General features: G+C 38.0%; 1 protein-coding gene across 8 annotated transcripts in view; it reads right to left on the reverse strand.

Moving 5' to 3' along the window:
* Positions 1-1,548: 1,548 nt before the first annotated feature.
* The window catches only part of LOC127441571 (guanine nucleotide-binding protein G(I)/G(S)/G(O) subunit gamma-7), a 43,275-nt gene continuing 27,285 nt past the window's right edge, over positions 1,549-17,538 (reverse strand). For 7 of the 8 annotated variants that reach the window (XM_051699152.1, XM_051699153.1, XM_051699156.1 and 4 more), the window contains 2 exons: positions 6,580-6,701; positions 1,549-5,561 (listed from right to left, as the gene is read on the reverse strand). In XM_051699152.1, the coding sequence (XP_051555112.1) occupies positions 5,436-5,561; positions 6,580-6,660 (207 nt within the window). In that variant the 5' untranslated portion in view covers positions 6,661-6,701 and the 3' untranslated portion in view covers positions 1,549-5,435. Of the gene's footprint in view, positions 5,562-6,579; positions 6,702-17,538 lie in introns of those variants that run through there. The other variant, XR_007897333.1, reaches the window with a different exon arrangement.

Here is a 17,538-nt window from a genome sequence, read left to right on the forward strand (position 1 = left end):
AGTTTGCATACCCTGGCAGAAATTGTGAAATTTTGGCATTGATTTTGAAAATATGACTGATCATGCAATACAACCATACCATCTTTTTCCAGAGCAGCCTGTATTTCTCCTGAGGTTACCTGTGGGTTTTTCTTTGTATCCCGAATTTCCACTTCTTAATAAGTGATTGAACAGTACTGACTGGCATTTTCAAGGCTTTGGATATCTTTTTATATCCTTTTCCATCTTTATAAAGTTTCATTACCTTGTTACGCAGGTCTTTTGACAGTTCTTTTCTGCTTCCCATGGCTCAGTATCTAGCCTGCTCAGTGCATCCACATGAGAGCTAACAAACTCATTGACTATTTATACACAGACACTAATTGCAATTTAAAAAGCCACAGGTGTGGGAAATTAACCTTTAATTGCCATTTAAACCTGTGTGTGTCACCTTGTGTGTCTGTAACAAGGCCAAACATTCAAGGGTATGTAAACTTTTGATCAGGGCCATTTGAGTGATTTCTGTTATCATTATGATTTAAAAAGGAGCCAAACAACTATGTGATAATAAATGGCTTCATATGAACATATCCTTAAATAAAAGACAGTTTTTTTGCCTGATCAGTCATATTTTCAAAATCAATGCCAAAATTTCACAAATTTCTGCAAGGGTATGCAAACTTTTGAGCACAACTGTATACAGAAATAACAAACTAAGATAAATGCTGTAAAAGTATTGTTCACTGTTAGTTTATAATACATTAATGTTAACATTAATGCATTAGCATTTGTAGAAATAACAGTAACCAAGATTAATAAATGCTGCACAAGTATTATTCATTGTTAGTTCATGTTAACTACTGTGTTATCTAATTTTAACATATAAAGCTATATTGTAAGGGTTGCCAAATAAAAAATCAGTAGCATTAAATACTGTTGGAGCAAATCTATTCCAAAAGGTTGATTCTGTTGAGATGAATAGCATGTGCTCTTAATGCATTTGCAACTGCATGGTTTAGGTGCAAAATACCACAAATCATGCTTCCTATATTGTATCTCAACATTCTTGCAGTGTAACTCTGCAAAAACACACGGCTCATAAACAAAATTACTGCAGTGACATAATGGAAAGTGTCCTTTTAAGGAATGGGTGACCTTTGATCAGGACATGTAATATTACAGTGGGTGTCCCTCACTGCTTACGAGACATGGGACGCACTTTCCCAAAAGTTGCACAATCATTTTTTAGGTAATGGCCAGTGTATTTTCATGCCCCTTTGTCTGTTTTCATAAAACGTACTGTTACCATTTCATGGTCAGGAAACTGTATGCTGAAAACACATCTGTTTACATACTGCACCGTACTAATTGCACTGCATTTTATTTAAGTTTACACCTTTCTATTTATTACTTTTATTTTTAATAATTGTAATACATTTTTTTATTTGATCATGTACACATAATGCACTTCAAAATTACCATTACGTATAAAATGTGCTATATAAATAAACTTGCCATGCCTTGCCTAATGTGTGTGGAAGATACATCAGTTTAGTCAGTCCACCAATGCAGAGTAACATTTTGTCTTTATTTCATCTACTTTTTCGATTTCATATTTTTTAAACAGCAATATCCACAAAATATTACGTGTGCAAGAAAACATGATTTATGGCACATCTGAGAAGAACAATTACAAAAAATAGATATATTTCTTCATAATCAAGGCAGAAAGATACATATGCATACACAGGAAAAAACACAAAATAATGGGACAAGCTGAGATTGGATTCTACTGGCTAAGGACTCGGCTACAGAGATTACCCACACAAAGCCTAAATCTCACCTCTCATGGTCATGAAAGAGCTTGATGGTGTGTGAAGACAAATGACGTTTGGGAACTAGGAATTAAGGTTAAGGTATTATGGCCTCCTCAGCACCTTAAGTGTTCTTGCTGTGTGCAACACAAATTAGAAATGGATGCATTCCCTTGTCCTAACAGTTGCATACAACAGGTTCCCCAACAAAGCAAGCCATTTTCTCAATGGAATGATTGCAGGGTTTTAAAATCTAAGCATGTGGAATTGTTAACCTAAGGTGGTTAACACAAACTTAAGGTTAAAAACAATACTATGGAGCACAGTGCATCCTGACACACTGTGAGTCAAGAGGGTGGAGAACTCATTCCTAATAAGCTGACTTTCACAGTGTTTGCTCCAGTGTAATACCATCAAACATGGTACAGTGAGCTTAATAGTTTGACTGCTGCTTCAAAAAACCTCATACCTGTGTTTGAATGTTTGTTTAGTGCTACCTTTATCTTAGCACTGACAAAAGTCATTATACTTACTGCACATCTGCAGTGAATTAATGCACTTCTCCAGAAAAGCTTTTCCCTATGTGGATTCCTGATCTAAGGGTCTTTTCCTTGTAATAACGCTGTTAGCAGTGGGGAAGTCAGTGAGCTAATGTAATACTTCAAAAGATTAAATTACAACCCTTCATTACATAATACGGTACATTTTTTCCCCAAAGTATCCAATCTGTCAAGTTATTTTGAAATGCATCTGTACAGGATAGCACCGTCTCTCTCATTTACCACAAAGCCCATATATCTACTCTGATAAAACCAACTTCAAATGAAATGGCTAGTTTAACCAAAAATGAATATTCTGTCATCATTTATTCACCTTCATGTTTTCCAAACCAATATTACTTTCTTTCATGAGTGGAACAGAAAAGGATATCTTTGGCAAAATTTTTGCCTCAGTCGCCATTCACTGTTAGGAAAAAAAATACGCAGTGAAGTAAATGGTGACTGAGGCTTCTATTTTGCCTAATCTATACTTATGTTGTCCCAAACTTGTAAGACTTTCTTCCATGCAACACAAGAGAATCGTTAAGCAGAATGTTACCCTCAGTCACCATTCACTTTCATTGTTTGGAAACAAGATGCAATGTTAGTAAATGGTGACTGAGGCTGGCATTCTGCCCAACAGTGCCTAATGTTGTTTCAAACCTGTATTACTTACTTTCTGCCATGGAACACAACAGAAGACGTTAAGCAAAATGTTTGTCTGTCACCTTTCACTTTCCTTGGACGGGAGAAATATGCAATGAAAGTGAATGGTGACTGAGGCCACCATTCTGCCTAATATCTCCTTTTGTATTTTACGAAAGAAGGAAAGTCAGAAAGTCAACAAATTAACAGTGAGCAAATGTTGACAGAATTTGTGAGAACTATCGCTTTAAGGCTGTTGCTCCAAACATGCTTGGATGCCTTACTCTGATCAGCTCAAATATGACAGGAAGTGATGTCGCTAAGGCAGCTCTGTCCACTGCTGGCTCACTGGAGGGGAGCAGCACAAGCAGGGAGAAGTGTGATTCTCTGTTGTTCTCTGGCCTGCTGGATGACTCATAACCATCTTGTGACCTCTCCACTCATCTTAGTCATCCTTAATACGGGAGCTGATGACAACATCCTATGGGCTGCAGGGAGCACAGGCCCCCTCTGTCCCTCTTACACTATGACAGCGTTCTCAAGACCCATTTTTCTGCACCATAATGTTATTTTCGCCATTTAAAGAGGGACAATGGGGCAATTCTATTTTCAGCACTTATCCCATTAGTGCACTGTTCTATACTTTGAGTGACTGTTTGGGGACTGACGACTTCAGTCACTTGTGGTGGTGCACAAGACACTTATTAGCCAGTAATCGTAGATCATGTGCTGGATGCATATAGGACATTCAGAGTTGTGGCTTGACCTTGCCCCTCATCTTGCCATTCTGCATGTGACTGCTCAGGCAGAGCCAAACCCAGTGGCCTGTTGCATAACACTGAACATCCTACCCTTCATACAGAGCCACTAACACGACTTAACACGGACCACCTCATAAAACGTGCTTTAAATGCATCAAACAGGTACTACCACCTGAAAACAATACCTTGAGCACCTTACATCATCATTGTGTGGGCATCGTGTTTACAGTGTCAACAATGCGCTCCACATTCCCAAAAAGGGAGCAGGTAAGCATTTTGTTCTCACATGTACTGTACAAGCACCGGAGCCGTTCATAAATTCCTTGTCAAGTTCACTTTTTTACCTAGCCTTAAAGAGGACAAACTGGATGGTTAAAAATTAATGATGGAGGAAACAGAAATATTACACAAAAATTACAAAAAGATAAAACATCCACAAAAAAATGAATGCGCTTTTAGTTATCAAACACTGTACATTATCATACTCAATGACCAGATTCCATGTTTCCATAGAAAGAAGAAATTGGAACAAACAAATCCAAACAGCTATTCTCAAAGTTAACACCTCTGAACATATCCAAAAGAAAGTTTATACATTTTTTTTTTCCTTCTGTATGGATTTTACAATCAAGTTTGGTTTCAGAGAAAAAGATTGGCCTGTGATATGCAGGGGCTCAGACTTTGTTTTTAAAATCACTAAAACTTATGGGGCAGGCCAAAGCCTCTGCCATCAGGATCTTTACTGTTTATTGATACTGAAAGGTAATGCAATTTTAGTGGTCTGATTTCAAGATATTTTACTACAAATGTTGCATCCAAACATTTTTAAGTTAATATTCCAAATACAACTTCGGCTTTAAATTCGGTTTAGAACTGCACATTAAAACGGGCTGAGAAAGAGGTATTAGGTTAATATTTTTGCCATTATATAAAATTATTCCTTTATAACTTAGTGTCTGAGGATTCTGAAATATAGTATAAAGACTAGAAAAAGAAAGCATTAAGCCTAATGTGTTTTTATCAATGAAAAGAAAAACTACAGCTCACAAACAGACTGAGAAAAAAAAACGTATAAATATTGGCAACTTTCGTTAATGTCTTGAATCCCTTTGTAAAACATGAAATGTGCTGTTTTGATAAAGATAAGCATACCTGGGTTCCATTTTGGCCATATAAATCTAAAATGAACCTTTAGCTTGCAGATCTAACACAACAATGCAGGGTTAATACTGAACAACCGTTTACCACAGTGTAACTGGGCTAACCAGCTAGTCAGTCAGCATAAACATGACTGTCTTTCTTCACTCTCCACCATCACCTATGTGGTAATAAGGTCATCCACTTCACTGAAAAACATGCTGGAGTAGCTCTTAGTCTCTTAAGCACTGTGTAATCATTATGAAATACTTTACAAATCCCAAATCTGCCACCTCCTCTTAAGTGAGTCTATATGCATGAATGTAGACAGTGCACACATGCATAGATTCATTCATATAGACACGCTCAATGCAGGGCTACATGACGCTAGGTATACAGATATTGCCCCCTTTAGTTTTGTACTAAGAGAGAGTGTGGCATTTATTTTCTGGAGAATACTGTGGATTCCAGGTCAAAAGAAGTGTTGAACTGAATTGCCCACTGACTGGGGTTGGGCACTGGTTAAAGTGGGACTGGGAGAGTTGGGCTAGAGAGAGTAGCTATAGAATGATGCAAGGCTTCTTGTCTTTGAAAGGGTTCTCCGAGGTGGGAACCCCCACCAGCAGAGGGTCGCTGCGTGCATGCTGCTCGCAGTAACTCATGAGGTCCGCAGCAGCCTTAGACACCTGAGAAACACAGAAAGAAGAAAAATGGAAGTGGTGGTGATAAAGTTAGGTGAACGATTACAGTTATAAATATTAAAAAAAAATCTTTAAAGGAGAATGGAAAAAAGTTGTGAGATAATGGCGAGAGAGAGGGCTAACGGGACCTGTAAATGTTGCAAGCTGGATTTGAACTCGCATTTCCTGTAAGAGAACAACAGCTTAATTCATCAGAGCATGCACACTAGGCCATGACTCTGACGTATCAATCTTTATTACATAGCTCTCTGAAAAACTGGATTCCAATTGGTCAATTGCAGCATTCTGTATTGATCATTGCCCAAGGCAACTAATACCCTACATCAGGGGTCTTTAACATGGGATCCGTGACATCTAGGGGGTCTGCAGTGATACTGCAGGGGGTCTGCAAATAATTTTTTTAAACAAAAATACAATATTAACTCGGCAAAGTTAATGCTAAGAAGCTAAAGTTCAGCTAAAACTTTCATTGTCCCTTCCACTTTAAAATGTATGTAGTAAAATTAAAATGTAACATAAAAGTGTTTGACTCGTTATATTAATGCTTATAATAATGGCTTTGAAATGTTGCATCATAGCAAAAGGTGTAAATACATGAATATGGTATTACATGTATGCATGTTATAATATGCCAGGCTTAAAATGCAACACTCAAATTATATACAATATGTAACAAGAAGCTTCTTGTTTCACTCTGCAGTCACTTTCTTACATAATAAAATAATTTTTAATTCAGCTAAAATCAATATTTCATATCAATTTTTTATTTATAGGGTGAATAAAAACAATGGACATTGTACAGTGAGCTTGTCACTGTTGCAAAACAAACCCCTTCTTGAGTGAAACAAGACCTGACCAGCCTGAAAGTGTTTATTTTGCGATCATGACTGTAAATTATCCATTACTTGTTTAAAAGAAAAAAAATTGCTACCTCTTCATAGTCCACATGTTGCACAGAATAATGCACTAGACTTATGCCTGTTTGAGTAAAAAGATTTTGTACCTTAATGCGTTCAAAGCCTGCTTCAATCCTCAGCTGCTCCACCAACTTCCTGGCCTGGGCTATGTTATTAGTCGTCGACATTCTCTGCCATCAGTTATCGTGCCACGTAAAAGGAGAAAATTCTACAACAAAGAAGATGCAACAAGGTTGAAACACGGACAGAATTTAAAGCATGTATTGCATATGGTCAATGCATGTGATGAATGTATAAGATAAAATACTAGTGGTAGCTGCTTTCAAATTCACAGCATTTTTAGAGCACATTAACAAAGCTTTGAAAGAGCACATACAAGGACAAGCTGAGATTAAAAAATAAATGTGTGATATCTGAGCAACAGGCCATGTCTCTCAATATTTTGAGAAAGTCCAGTCTCTAATATGATTTAGCTTGGTAAATAAGTACATCAGGATGGCTGTCTGACAGTGCTGACCACACAACCACCCAGAGACTTTAGTTCCAGACCACCCAATTCAGGAGACGCACCAATCAGACAAACAGTACAAATGAAAACAGGTGCTGCTATCCTCTGAGGACAAGTATACCAAATTATCTTCACCTTTTTTGTTTTAAGACTACTACTGCTTTTGTCCTAAACAACTAAAAACCTTAGTGTGTGTAAAACAGTCCAGACTAGGGATGGATCATGATGGTTAGTTGTCCAACAACCAATAAGTGAGGTTGACTATTTTATCTAGATTTTTATTATTTGTTTTTGGTATTTTCAGCAAAAGTGTTTTAATTAGCATGCTGTTCTTTAGCAGCTTAGCCCAAAGTTTACTTAGGTTTTGCTGGAAACGCTTAGTATCTGCATACAGTTGAACTCTAACCTTTCAAAGTATACTCCATTTGAGTCCCTACGACTGCTATGAGATACTGGACTATTTATCTTCAGGAGTTTAGACCCATAAAGATGTCTCCATATTCCTTCAGACTTGAGTTGTACAAATGCAGGTATCTCCTGACCTCACACATGCGCTCTTGACGTGCACATCCACTGTTGTTGTTTCTACCTTCATCTCCTAATGTTTAGCAGTGATTACATCTTCTTCTAGCACTTCTTCGTGACAGCAATGGTTCAGTGGTGAGTGTTGCCACTTTGTGGACCTACTAATTAGGGCAAATAATTCCAGGCGCATACGCATTCTGCGCATTCAGAGTATGTGCGGACAGAAAAACATGCCGCACGCATTCAGTGCTCGAACACTCTGCTGATGAGATAATTTGCATTACGTGTTCTGTACACAGATGCCTAGGATTCGCGTCTGACTGAAGTTTACTTTTGGCATTAGACAGTTTGCATAATAAAACTTTTCCAGAAAAGTTGCATCTTTAAAGGGATGTTCTCTGGTCAATTCAAGTTAAGGTCAATCAGCAGCATTTGTGACATAATGTTGATTACCACAGAAAAAAACTGACTTGTTTTTTGTTAATTAAAAAAAAAAAAAAAAAAAATAGGGATGTCCCGATTCTTCATTTTTAGTACTTGCCGTTTTTTTTGTTTTTCTAAACTCCATATCAACACTTACTTCAATTTTATCATCAAAATGGTGTTTAAATAAATGAATTCATTAAATATTTAATCAAATGAAAATATAACAATTTCAACATAATACTGTATTATTATTTTTTTTTTTTATCAAATCAAGTACTTATATACAGAACCTCACAGCACAATCCAAAATACAACATTGGAGTTGTATTATATCTGCATAACAAAGCATCACAGATGTTAGGTCCTGCTTTAGTACAATTAATACTGATTTATTATTATTATTAGTAGTAGTAGTAGTAGCAGTATTACAGTAAATATTACATAACTTTACAGTAGTGATATATTTCTGTCATACTTTTTTCCTATAAATTTACCTTTCATTTTGACAGAGCTTTTATTTTGAAGTGTTTCTGTGTTGTTTTGACCAAATTTTGATTATTAAACCACAAATAAGTATTCTGCATGTGCCGTGCTACAACGTGAATTTGCACTCTGTTTACTATCACCTGCTACAAACAGAGCTTGCAGTGCTCATGACGCTCATGATGTTTGAGCTGTAGTGTTTTCCCTGTATGAGCCAAGGAAGAGCTTTAAAAAAGGTATGAGCAGCTAGCGTTAGCACAACACTGTCTCCACATTCACAAGCGCTCACATTTCAATTACATACAAACTATATATTTATCTCATTAATTGGCAGCTTTTGTTAAATAATCTCACTTGGACATAACGTGACTTTAATTTGTGGGCTGAATGTTTACATAATGACATTCATATTTCAAATGGTATCGGTTTTTGTTATCTGAGCATTTTTACGAGTACGAGTGCCAGTACATGAGCCTGGTATCGGACCCGTATCAGATACCAGTATTGGGACATCCCTAAAAAAAAAAAAAAAAAAAAAGCAAAACTTGTGGTTACAGTTAGGCACTGACAATGGAAGTGAATGGGGCCAGTCCATTAACATTGGTACACATATTGCATCAAAAGTACAGCCATGAGTCAAATTATACGTGTTAACGTGACTGTCGCATCTTGTGCTGTTTTTAAGCTTCTGTCCACAAATGCTGTGTTTAAGACACAGTGTCAAAAACAGTCCAACTTTCAAAAACATTCAACATATAGTTTATTGACAAGTCAGCTCAAAAATAACCATGAATAGAATGCAGTCGGTCCACCTTCTGCTGAGAACCTGTTGTAGTATTGACAACTTCACAATATCGCTTTGAAAAACCTTGCCTAAGGTAGCATTGTGAAGTTATCTAGGGTTCATGTATAAACAGTGGTTTGCACAACACAAACCTTTCATACACAACCAAAAAAAAAAAAAAAAACCCCAACAACCTAAAGGTCATTTTAAAAACCACTTACACCAAGATGTAAATTTTAATAACAGGACACCCACAGAGAGGTGAGTATCAAAGTAACCACACAAACCAAGGAAACACTGGAGGCATTGAAAGGTTTAGTTCTTTCTCGAGACAAACAAACTCCTTATACGGCCCCCTCCCTTTTTCTACACACTCCCAAACCTATGCTGTACCCCTCGCTTTCCAGGTCTTTCCTAGAAAGGCCAAGTTGCTTAGTGCCTGGACATTGTCTTCTCATGGCAAACACGGTCTCATTCACGGTTCGGTGTGCTGCATTCCAGGAAAAGGACCCAGCAGTCCTGCATGTATAATTGCAGCAATCAAGAATACATTGGCATATTCATTCAAACATACAGTTCTCAAAAAGGACGATGTCTCTCTGCACAGTTTTTTCCAACCATATCTTAATTTTTAAAGAAAACTCTCATAGGAAAACTTTTGCTGAAAGGCACAAAATTTGGATACATAGAGCCGTAGTGTGTGCCAAGTATGCTCCAAGCAGGCTGCTGTAACTGAACCTCATTTGTTCATTCATTTACAGATGTGACAGATGTTTGAATTGAATAAAACTGCTCCAACTGAGTGAATTACAGTATCAACTGTTGCAATTAATATGCTAGTTAATTTGCTATTTAACTGTTACTTTATAAGCAACTCAATAAACCTCAATTTGCAACTATTAATGAATATGTTGTTGTTTTCCAGCTTGCAACTACAAGTGTGTAAGAAAAGGTGAATCTTTACAGAGACATTATTCTGTAATTACTTTTACCAGTTAATCAAACAGCATATATTTGAATGATTTGAAACTCAAGCAGTGTACAGTAGTTTAAAGCAATAAGCCACTCTGCATTAGTGATTTTACCACAGGTACCTAATGAGTACCTAAAAGGGCCTAAAACTTCCTTAACCGTGGTAAAATCCCTGTAATACACAAACCTTAAGTTGCTTATTGCTTTATCTTAAACAGTACCAACTGCAATATGATGAATGACACCAATATTAAAGGAACAGTTACATTTATTAACATAAAAAATTGGAATAAACAATCCACCAAGTGACGTAGTTCATTATCCTAACTGTAGAACGTTTATGGCTGCCAAACAACATAGCAACGTGCCATATTAATAGAAAATGTGAGGTCATAGGCATGAGTCTATCTGCATTTTACAACGTGTTTGAATATGGCTCATCCAATCAGGATTTAGAGTCAGAACTATCCATTTAATAAATAAGAATGTAACAGTTCTGTGCTATTTAATTGTTGTTGCAAGGTAAAAGTGGGATGCAAGGGGGATTACAGCATACCAGGTACACTTACTCTTTGAAAAGTGGGTTAAATCAAAGAGGGTTAGACAGTGTCACAAGGCACTGTTTTGCAGAGTTACTTGAACTCCCTATGGATCTTTGTTTTCAACATGGAGTCAGTCAGAGTTATTAACCCTTGTCCATGACTTACACACACCACTCCCCATTCTCTCTGTCTTTGCTGGAATCATGCTCACGTGCATTCACACCCTCTTTCACATAACTGCGTGGTCTACAGGGCCAACGACAGTCTCCAAAACAGGCGTAATTTTCTCCACTCAGTGGTATTCAAATCCAATGAGGAAGAGGAGGAGGAAGGGGGTCTAAGCAGTTTTTTCCCCTTCATTGGAAAACTGCACTCCACCCTTCAGCCCTTATGTTCTGTTTTAAGCCACATCGAGATCTAAGCTGTGCATATTCAATAATAATAAAAATGTACCTGAAATCAGGGCCATCTTGCACCTACTGCATTTCTTTTAAGAGGGTACACTAGACAAGGTAACACATGACCACAGAAAAATAAATACAACTTAGTAGTTCTAAATTTATGTGCAAGACCTGTTAAACTAGTGGTACTTGATTACCAGAGTTAAAATTCTGACTTTTTTTTAAAGCAAGCCAAATTGCAACTGAACTTGACAATTAGTGATCTTCTGAGGGGACACATACTGCTTCTGCCTGAAATATAATGCATGTTATCATAAAAAGACCATAAAAGAAAATCTGACCACATTGATATTCCCCTCAGGCATATAAGAGTATTGATAATTCCAGGATGCAGCATGTAAACATCAGTGTTCAAGTGAGAATGCAAAGTATGCATCACCCTAAGTCATTTTGTTTGGTCACAGTCTGCTTGTATACGTGCAGTTTTGCAGACAGACTCGTTACCTAGTTCAAAGTGAGGTGGGCGGCAGCTCCTGCCAACTTTTCAAGCGCCAGAATGTGGTATTAAATCAAAAAGCCCTCGCCTATAACGGACATCTGGTGGCACCGTGCCGGCTCACTCAGTAATCTCACCAGGCCCCAGATACTTTCTAAATTCCCGCTGTTTGAGCTCAAGGGCAGCGCTCGGCGGGAAGAATGTGTCCAACTGTTGAAAACAAGGAGTGTTAGAAAGAAAGAGGGGGAGAGAGAGAAAAAGAGTATGTGTTCAACAGGCCCTGACCAACGGCTCTTTGAGTCTGGCAGGGAAAGATGTCTCATAACGGTGACAGCCAATAAGATTAGAGATTAGAGCCCAGATGATTATTTTGGCCATTGGAATCTTTGTCTGGTCATTATTTAACCTAATGTTCTGTTTAGTGTCTGGGAGACCCTAAGGCCTTATTAATAGCTCAATAGCTCAAGGAACATACACACACACACACACACACACACACACACACACACATATACATATATATATATATATATATATATATATATAAATTATATATTAAAAAAAAAAGGTGAAGTGTGTATTTTTTATTGATGTTAAAATACTTTCTCCTATCCCAGCTTAATATGAAGAGACAACTATAAGTAAGCCATTTGTAGGTTTTTTTCCACAAAAATTAAAAACAATGTGGCGCTATCAAAACATTGCTCTGTTTAAGAATCCTGATCTGCCAGGCACAGAAACAGTGGCTCAATCAATTGTATGAATTTGGGGTGGGACTATTTGTTTAACTGACCAATGGTTGACAGGGAGTGCTCATAAAACCTGTTTGAAAACAGTCATTTTTGGCAACGCTATTAGCAAAGAAATGATAAACTTCACCTTTAAAGGGAAAATAAAAGTTAATTTCAAAATTCTTATTTTACAATTACAGCACTGGGTCTCTGAGACCCCAAATATAAATGTACAGTCAATTTCAACATTACACGAGGGTTAAAACTGTGAAACCACTGCTAAATCAGTCCTTGCTATGCTTGGTCAAGTTGTCATCATAATATTCAGAAAATAGCTTGGTACACAGATGCATAATTTCTCCTCTCTCCTATAAGCAGTAGTAAACACCACAGCAATTTCTGAATTACATTTTTTTAACAGTATATAAAAGCAGGGGACTGGGAGTTCCCTTCATGTAACCAATGACAGAGTAATAATACTGCAACACTGTGTGCAGTTGCGATTCCAAATGATCTACAAACATGACTGTTATGTTCCCCACCCCTCCCTGTTCCTCAGAGGCTCACTCAGCTGCTTCAAGGCTTCTTACAAGAATCAGAACACGAAAACACAAACAGCTTGATCAGCTGCCAAACAAAATGCCAGAAGTGTTTTCCTCTGCTTACAGGACTTTCCAGGATAACAGCACAAGCTAGAAACAGAGGGAGGGGAAGAAGGAGGGAAATGAGGGGAAAGGAAAGAAAAAGAAGGGAAATGGATGGGATTTTTCATCTCCCAGCTGACAACATGTGACTACAGCTTGTGCACAGTGGGGTATCAGCATGTTTGTTTGCTTGTTACTGTAAATGTCAGGGTTTGACTAGTGGGGGAAACAGATGGATGTATAAGAGAGACACAAAGAGGCAGACAGACTGATGACCAGTCAGAGAGAAAAATAGACAGCCTGGGTCTTGGTGAGGGACAAATGACTGAAGTGAAAGGAAATAGTTTAGACAGGTTTATACAATGTCTGCCCTGCAGACTCATTACAGTTACAGTTCTGACAGACACATGTGCCATGTAGCAAATTGTCTGATATTGCAGAAATGCGAACAGAGCGCAACAGTGACCACCCATTTTCAGCTGCCTTGTTTACGGAAGTATTTTTCCCCATTAATTTTGTCCAGAGGGACTTAAAAATCTTCAACAAAGACTTTTAGGCCATGAACCAAATCAGTGGAGAGATAAATTAAAACAATTCAAACTTTGAATTGAAACAAAAAAATGTGTGAAAATCGTACAAAAGGTACAACGTGTGCTTAATATCCTTTATAAGAAAATGAACTACAATCCCATTGCGAATGACATAATCGAAGAAAACATAAAACTACTGATTTATTGTTTTTGTTATAAGTGTTAAATCAATATATTTTAAGTTTAGTGCAAAGTATTTAGATATGTACAAATATGTACATATAAGAGTAAAGGGAGACGACTCTACGTTATTCACTGTGCAACAAAGTTTCCATTAGATTTTGATGCAATTATCTGATTGGTGGATCTTTCTTTTCAGAACCAATGGTAGTGTAGTTCTTCAGTGGGAATTTGGTTATTAAATATGCTGTTTTTTTTTTTTATGAAGTTGAAATAACGCTGACTGAAGGCTTTAAAATAATAGTTCACCCAAAAATGAAAATTCTCTTATCATTTACTCACCCTCATGCCTTCCCAGATGTGTTTCACTTTCTTTCTTCTGCAGAACCCGAATGAAGATTTTTAGAAGAATATCTCAGCTCTGTAGGTCTATTCAATGCAAGTGAATGCTGGCCAGAACTTTGAATCTCCAAAAATTACAAAGTCAGTATAAATGTAATCCATAAGTCTCCAGTGGTTAAATCCATGTCTTCAGAAGCGATATGATAGGTGTGTGTGAGAAACTTGAGTCAATCTTTAAGTCCTTTTTATTATAAATCTCCATTTTCACTTTCACTTCCACATTCTTCTTCTTTTGTTTTTTGGCGATTCACATTCTTCGTTCATATTGCCACCTACATGTTGGGGCTGGGAAAAGGTGGAGATTTATAGTAAAAAAAGGACTTTAATATTGATCTGTTTCTCACCCACACCCATCATATCTCTTGTGAAGATATGGATTTAACCACTGGAGTCGTAAGGTTTACTTTTATGCTGGCTTTATGTGATTTTGGGGGATTCAAAGTTCTGGCCACCTCACCATTCACTTGCGTTGTGTGGACCTACAGAGCTGAGATATTCTTCTAAAAATCTTCATTTGTGTTCAGCAGAAGAAAAAAAGTCATACACATCTGGGATGGCATGAGGGTGAGTAAATGACAACAGCATTTTCATATTTGGGTGAACTATCCCTTTAACAGGAGCATACATCATTGATGAACAACCCTGTGCTCACGGCAGGTCTGTCTTGAAAGGTTTCTATGGTATCGTATAAAAATCAATTTCTCTATGGAGAAAATGAATGAGATTTTTACTTCCAGAGCCCTAGTGTTGCAGTCTATTCTGGGAGTGTTTTCTGTGGCCTTTATAAGAAGAGTCATAATGTAACTATGTTGGCTTACAATTTTATTATTACTGTTATGATGTTGAATTCTTAGGAATTCTTAGGTTGAATTAGTTAGGGACATGTGTAAAACACCTCACATAACATTTGATCAGACACGTGGAGCTGGCACTACCTGTGGTGCATCACTTCATGGTACAAACAACACCCTGTAAAAACTTGTTTGACAGAGAGGCAGACAAAAGAGGGAGTTGAGAAGATATTTGTTATTGTCTGAATTGTTCAAGTCAAGCCACTTTATGATAATTCCATTAAATTATCATACAGTGAAAGAACTGGTAAGGAATTCATTAAGCATTTGCTTAAATAGTTGGAGGAATTGCTGGAATGTTGTCCGATGCAATTTGGACAAGAAACTCTTGCTTTGATAAATCCTGTTTTCACAAGTGAAAACCAGAAATACTCTTATACTAATGCAAACAACATACAATAGTGAACTTACTGTGTTCACTATTGGCAGAAACAATAGCCACCTGTAGGTACCTGCAGACAATGTTTAAAACCATTTGAAATTTTCCTTACTGTTTTGCAGAAATGAAATTAAAATGGCCAGAACTGAAAGACAATGGTAGACCAAGTGTCTTTGAATCAATGACTTCTAAAGTTCTCTATAACAGCAACAGATACTGAAAATAGAGCCAGAAATGCACAGAAACACGTGTCTCCAGTGCCTTTGGAGGAGGCGCACATTTTGCAGACTGTGCAAAGAGGCCAGAGTGATGTTAAAATGTGGACTGGTGCGTACGAAGAAAAATTAACCATAACCTCTCCCCTACAAAGTCTGGGATAGAGGTGACAAACCCCTGAGGTCAGGAACTGCATCTAGTCAAAACACAAAGAGCGTGTGTGGGAGAGACACGCCTTCTCCAGATCTACTTCATAGGTGACATTTTATTCAATCACGAATGTGTGAAAGTTATGCATCAGAAAAAGGAAGAAACTAGAGTATAACGAACGAAACAAGTTTCCTGCAATGACAAAACGACTGGCATGAAAACAGGATTTAGAAAAATGTGAGAAACTCTTTCGTGGCCGTGCTCAGGAAAGTGTACAAGCTGATAAGCATCTGCAATGGAACAAACAAATCTACTGTCTCTTGCCCTCTTCCTATTCTGAGAATTGAGTATTTATGAGACTGCAGAAAGCATAACAGCCATTTCATGATTTATGATTAACTGCCAGGAGACCCTTTGAGACTGGGAGAGTATAGAAGCAGAAGACGTAGATCAGTAATGTTTCACTCCCTGGGTCACTCATGCAAACACGTGTTTCCAGCTTGATGTGCGTGCCGTGCACATTGGACACAAACAAGACTTTGAGGCATTAGTCAAAGCCAGGTGCATAGTAATTAACCATTGTGATCAGCCAGCAGAGGTAGGCAGTAAACAAGCATACTGGGCAGAGCAAGGAAAGTGACTAACAAGCCTCTTTCTCAACAGCCTTCTTCCTCCCTCGGCTGTCTCCTTTTAAGGGCAGAGGAAGTTGAATAAACGGAAGTGGGGAACTCCTGAGGGGTGCAACACAGCTTCCAGTAAGTATGAGTGGCACTTATCTGGGGGATTCTGAGCAAATGCACCCTTTACCAAATATAGCATTGGGTCTGTTTGCCTGCTCCAAGAACTGAGCAGCCATTTAAGTTGGAAATGGCTCTGCACCATGTTCCACATGCATAATTTTAAGCTTAGGCATGTGGTGAAAGGACTGGCCATGTTCTCCACAGTGTTTACCATCTTCCAAAGCTGTGCCAGCTCTGTGTAGTATGGAGACCCTGAAAATAGCTGGACAAACATGAATGGATGGGACTGAGATGGGACAACATGGTTTGACAGCTGAGAACACTTGGCTGGATCTGTCCTTCAGGAATGTACATGCGTGGAGGTTGGGAGATATTCCAGATGACTCGAGGCACAGTCGGTCAAGGCAGCCCATGCCGCAAGAGCACTGCACATGCCTTCACTCTTTTGCCCTTAAACCTTCTGATAAAAACTACAGTACTGCTGGGACACTGGTCCACTTCTAACTTAAAGGGACAGTGCACCCAAAAATTAACATTCCTCCCCCCCTTTCTCTTTAATCTGATATTATAGCATCAGGATGTGACAGTGTGCAGTGTGATATGCAGCGGTAGAGAACTCGTCTATCTCTCCAAACAGCCCACTAGAATGACCTGTGTGACAGCTTTCAAGTGACAAAATTCTGCTAACTGCCTCCCCCCACTGACCGCTGTGCTGCTTTATTTGAATGTTCATGCCATGACGCACATAATGTATGTCTGGTAAAAGATCTATATACAAACAGGGGAGACGTAAACACGGTTCTGCACATGATTCAGCTAACGCTCTCCTTCCCTTGCTCAAATGTGAAAACAGACCACCTAAACGACTATGGCATGTCCATCAGAGAGAATACCAATAAACTTGTAAAGGGATGGTTTACCCAAAAAATGACAATTCTGTCATTATGTGCTTACCCTCATGTTGTTTCAAACTTTCTTTCTTACATGGAACACAAAAGGAGATGTTAGGCAGAATGCTAGTCTTCATCATCATTTACTTTCATTGCACCTTTTTTCCACTCAATGAAAGTGAATGGTGACTGAGG

The sequence above is a fragment of the Myxocyprinus asiaticus genome, chromosome 5 (genome assembly GCF_019703515.2).
Source record: "Myxocyprinus asiaticus isolate MX2 ecotype Aquarium Trade chromosome 5, UBuf_Myxa_2, whole genome shotgun sequence".
NCBI classification, from domain to species: Eukaryota; Metazoa; Chordata; class Actinopteri; order Cypriniformes; family Catostomidae; genus Myxocyprinus; species Myxocyprinus asiaticus.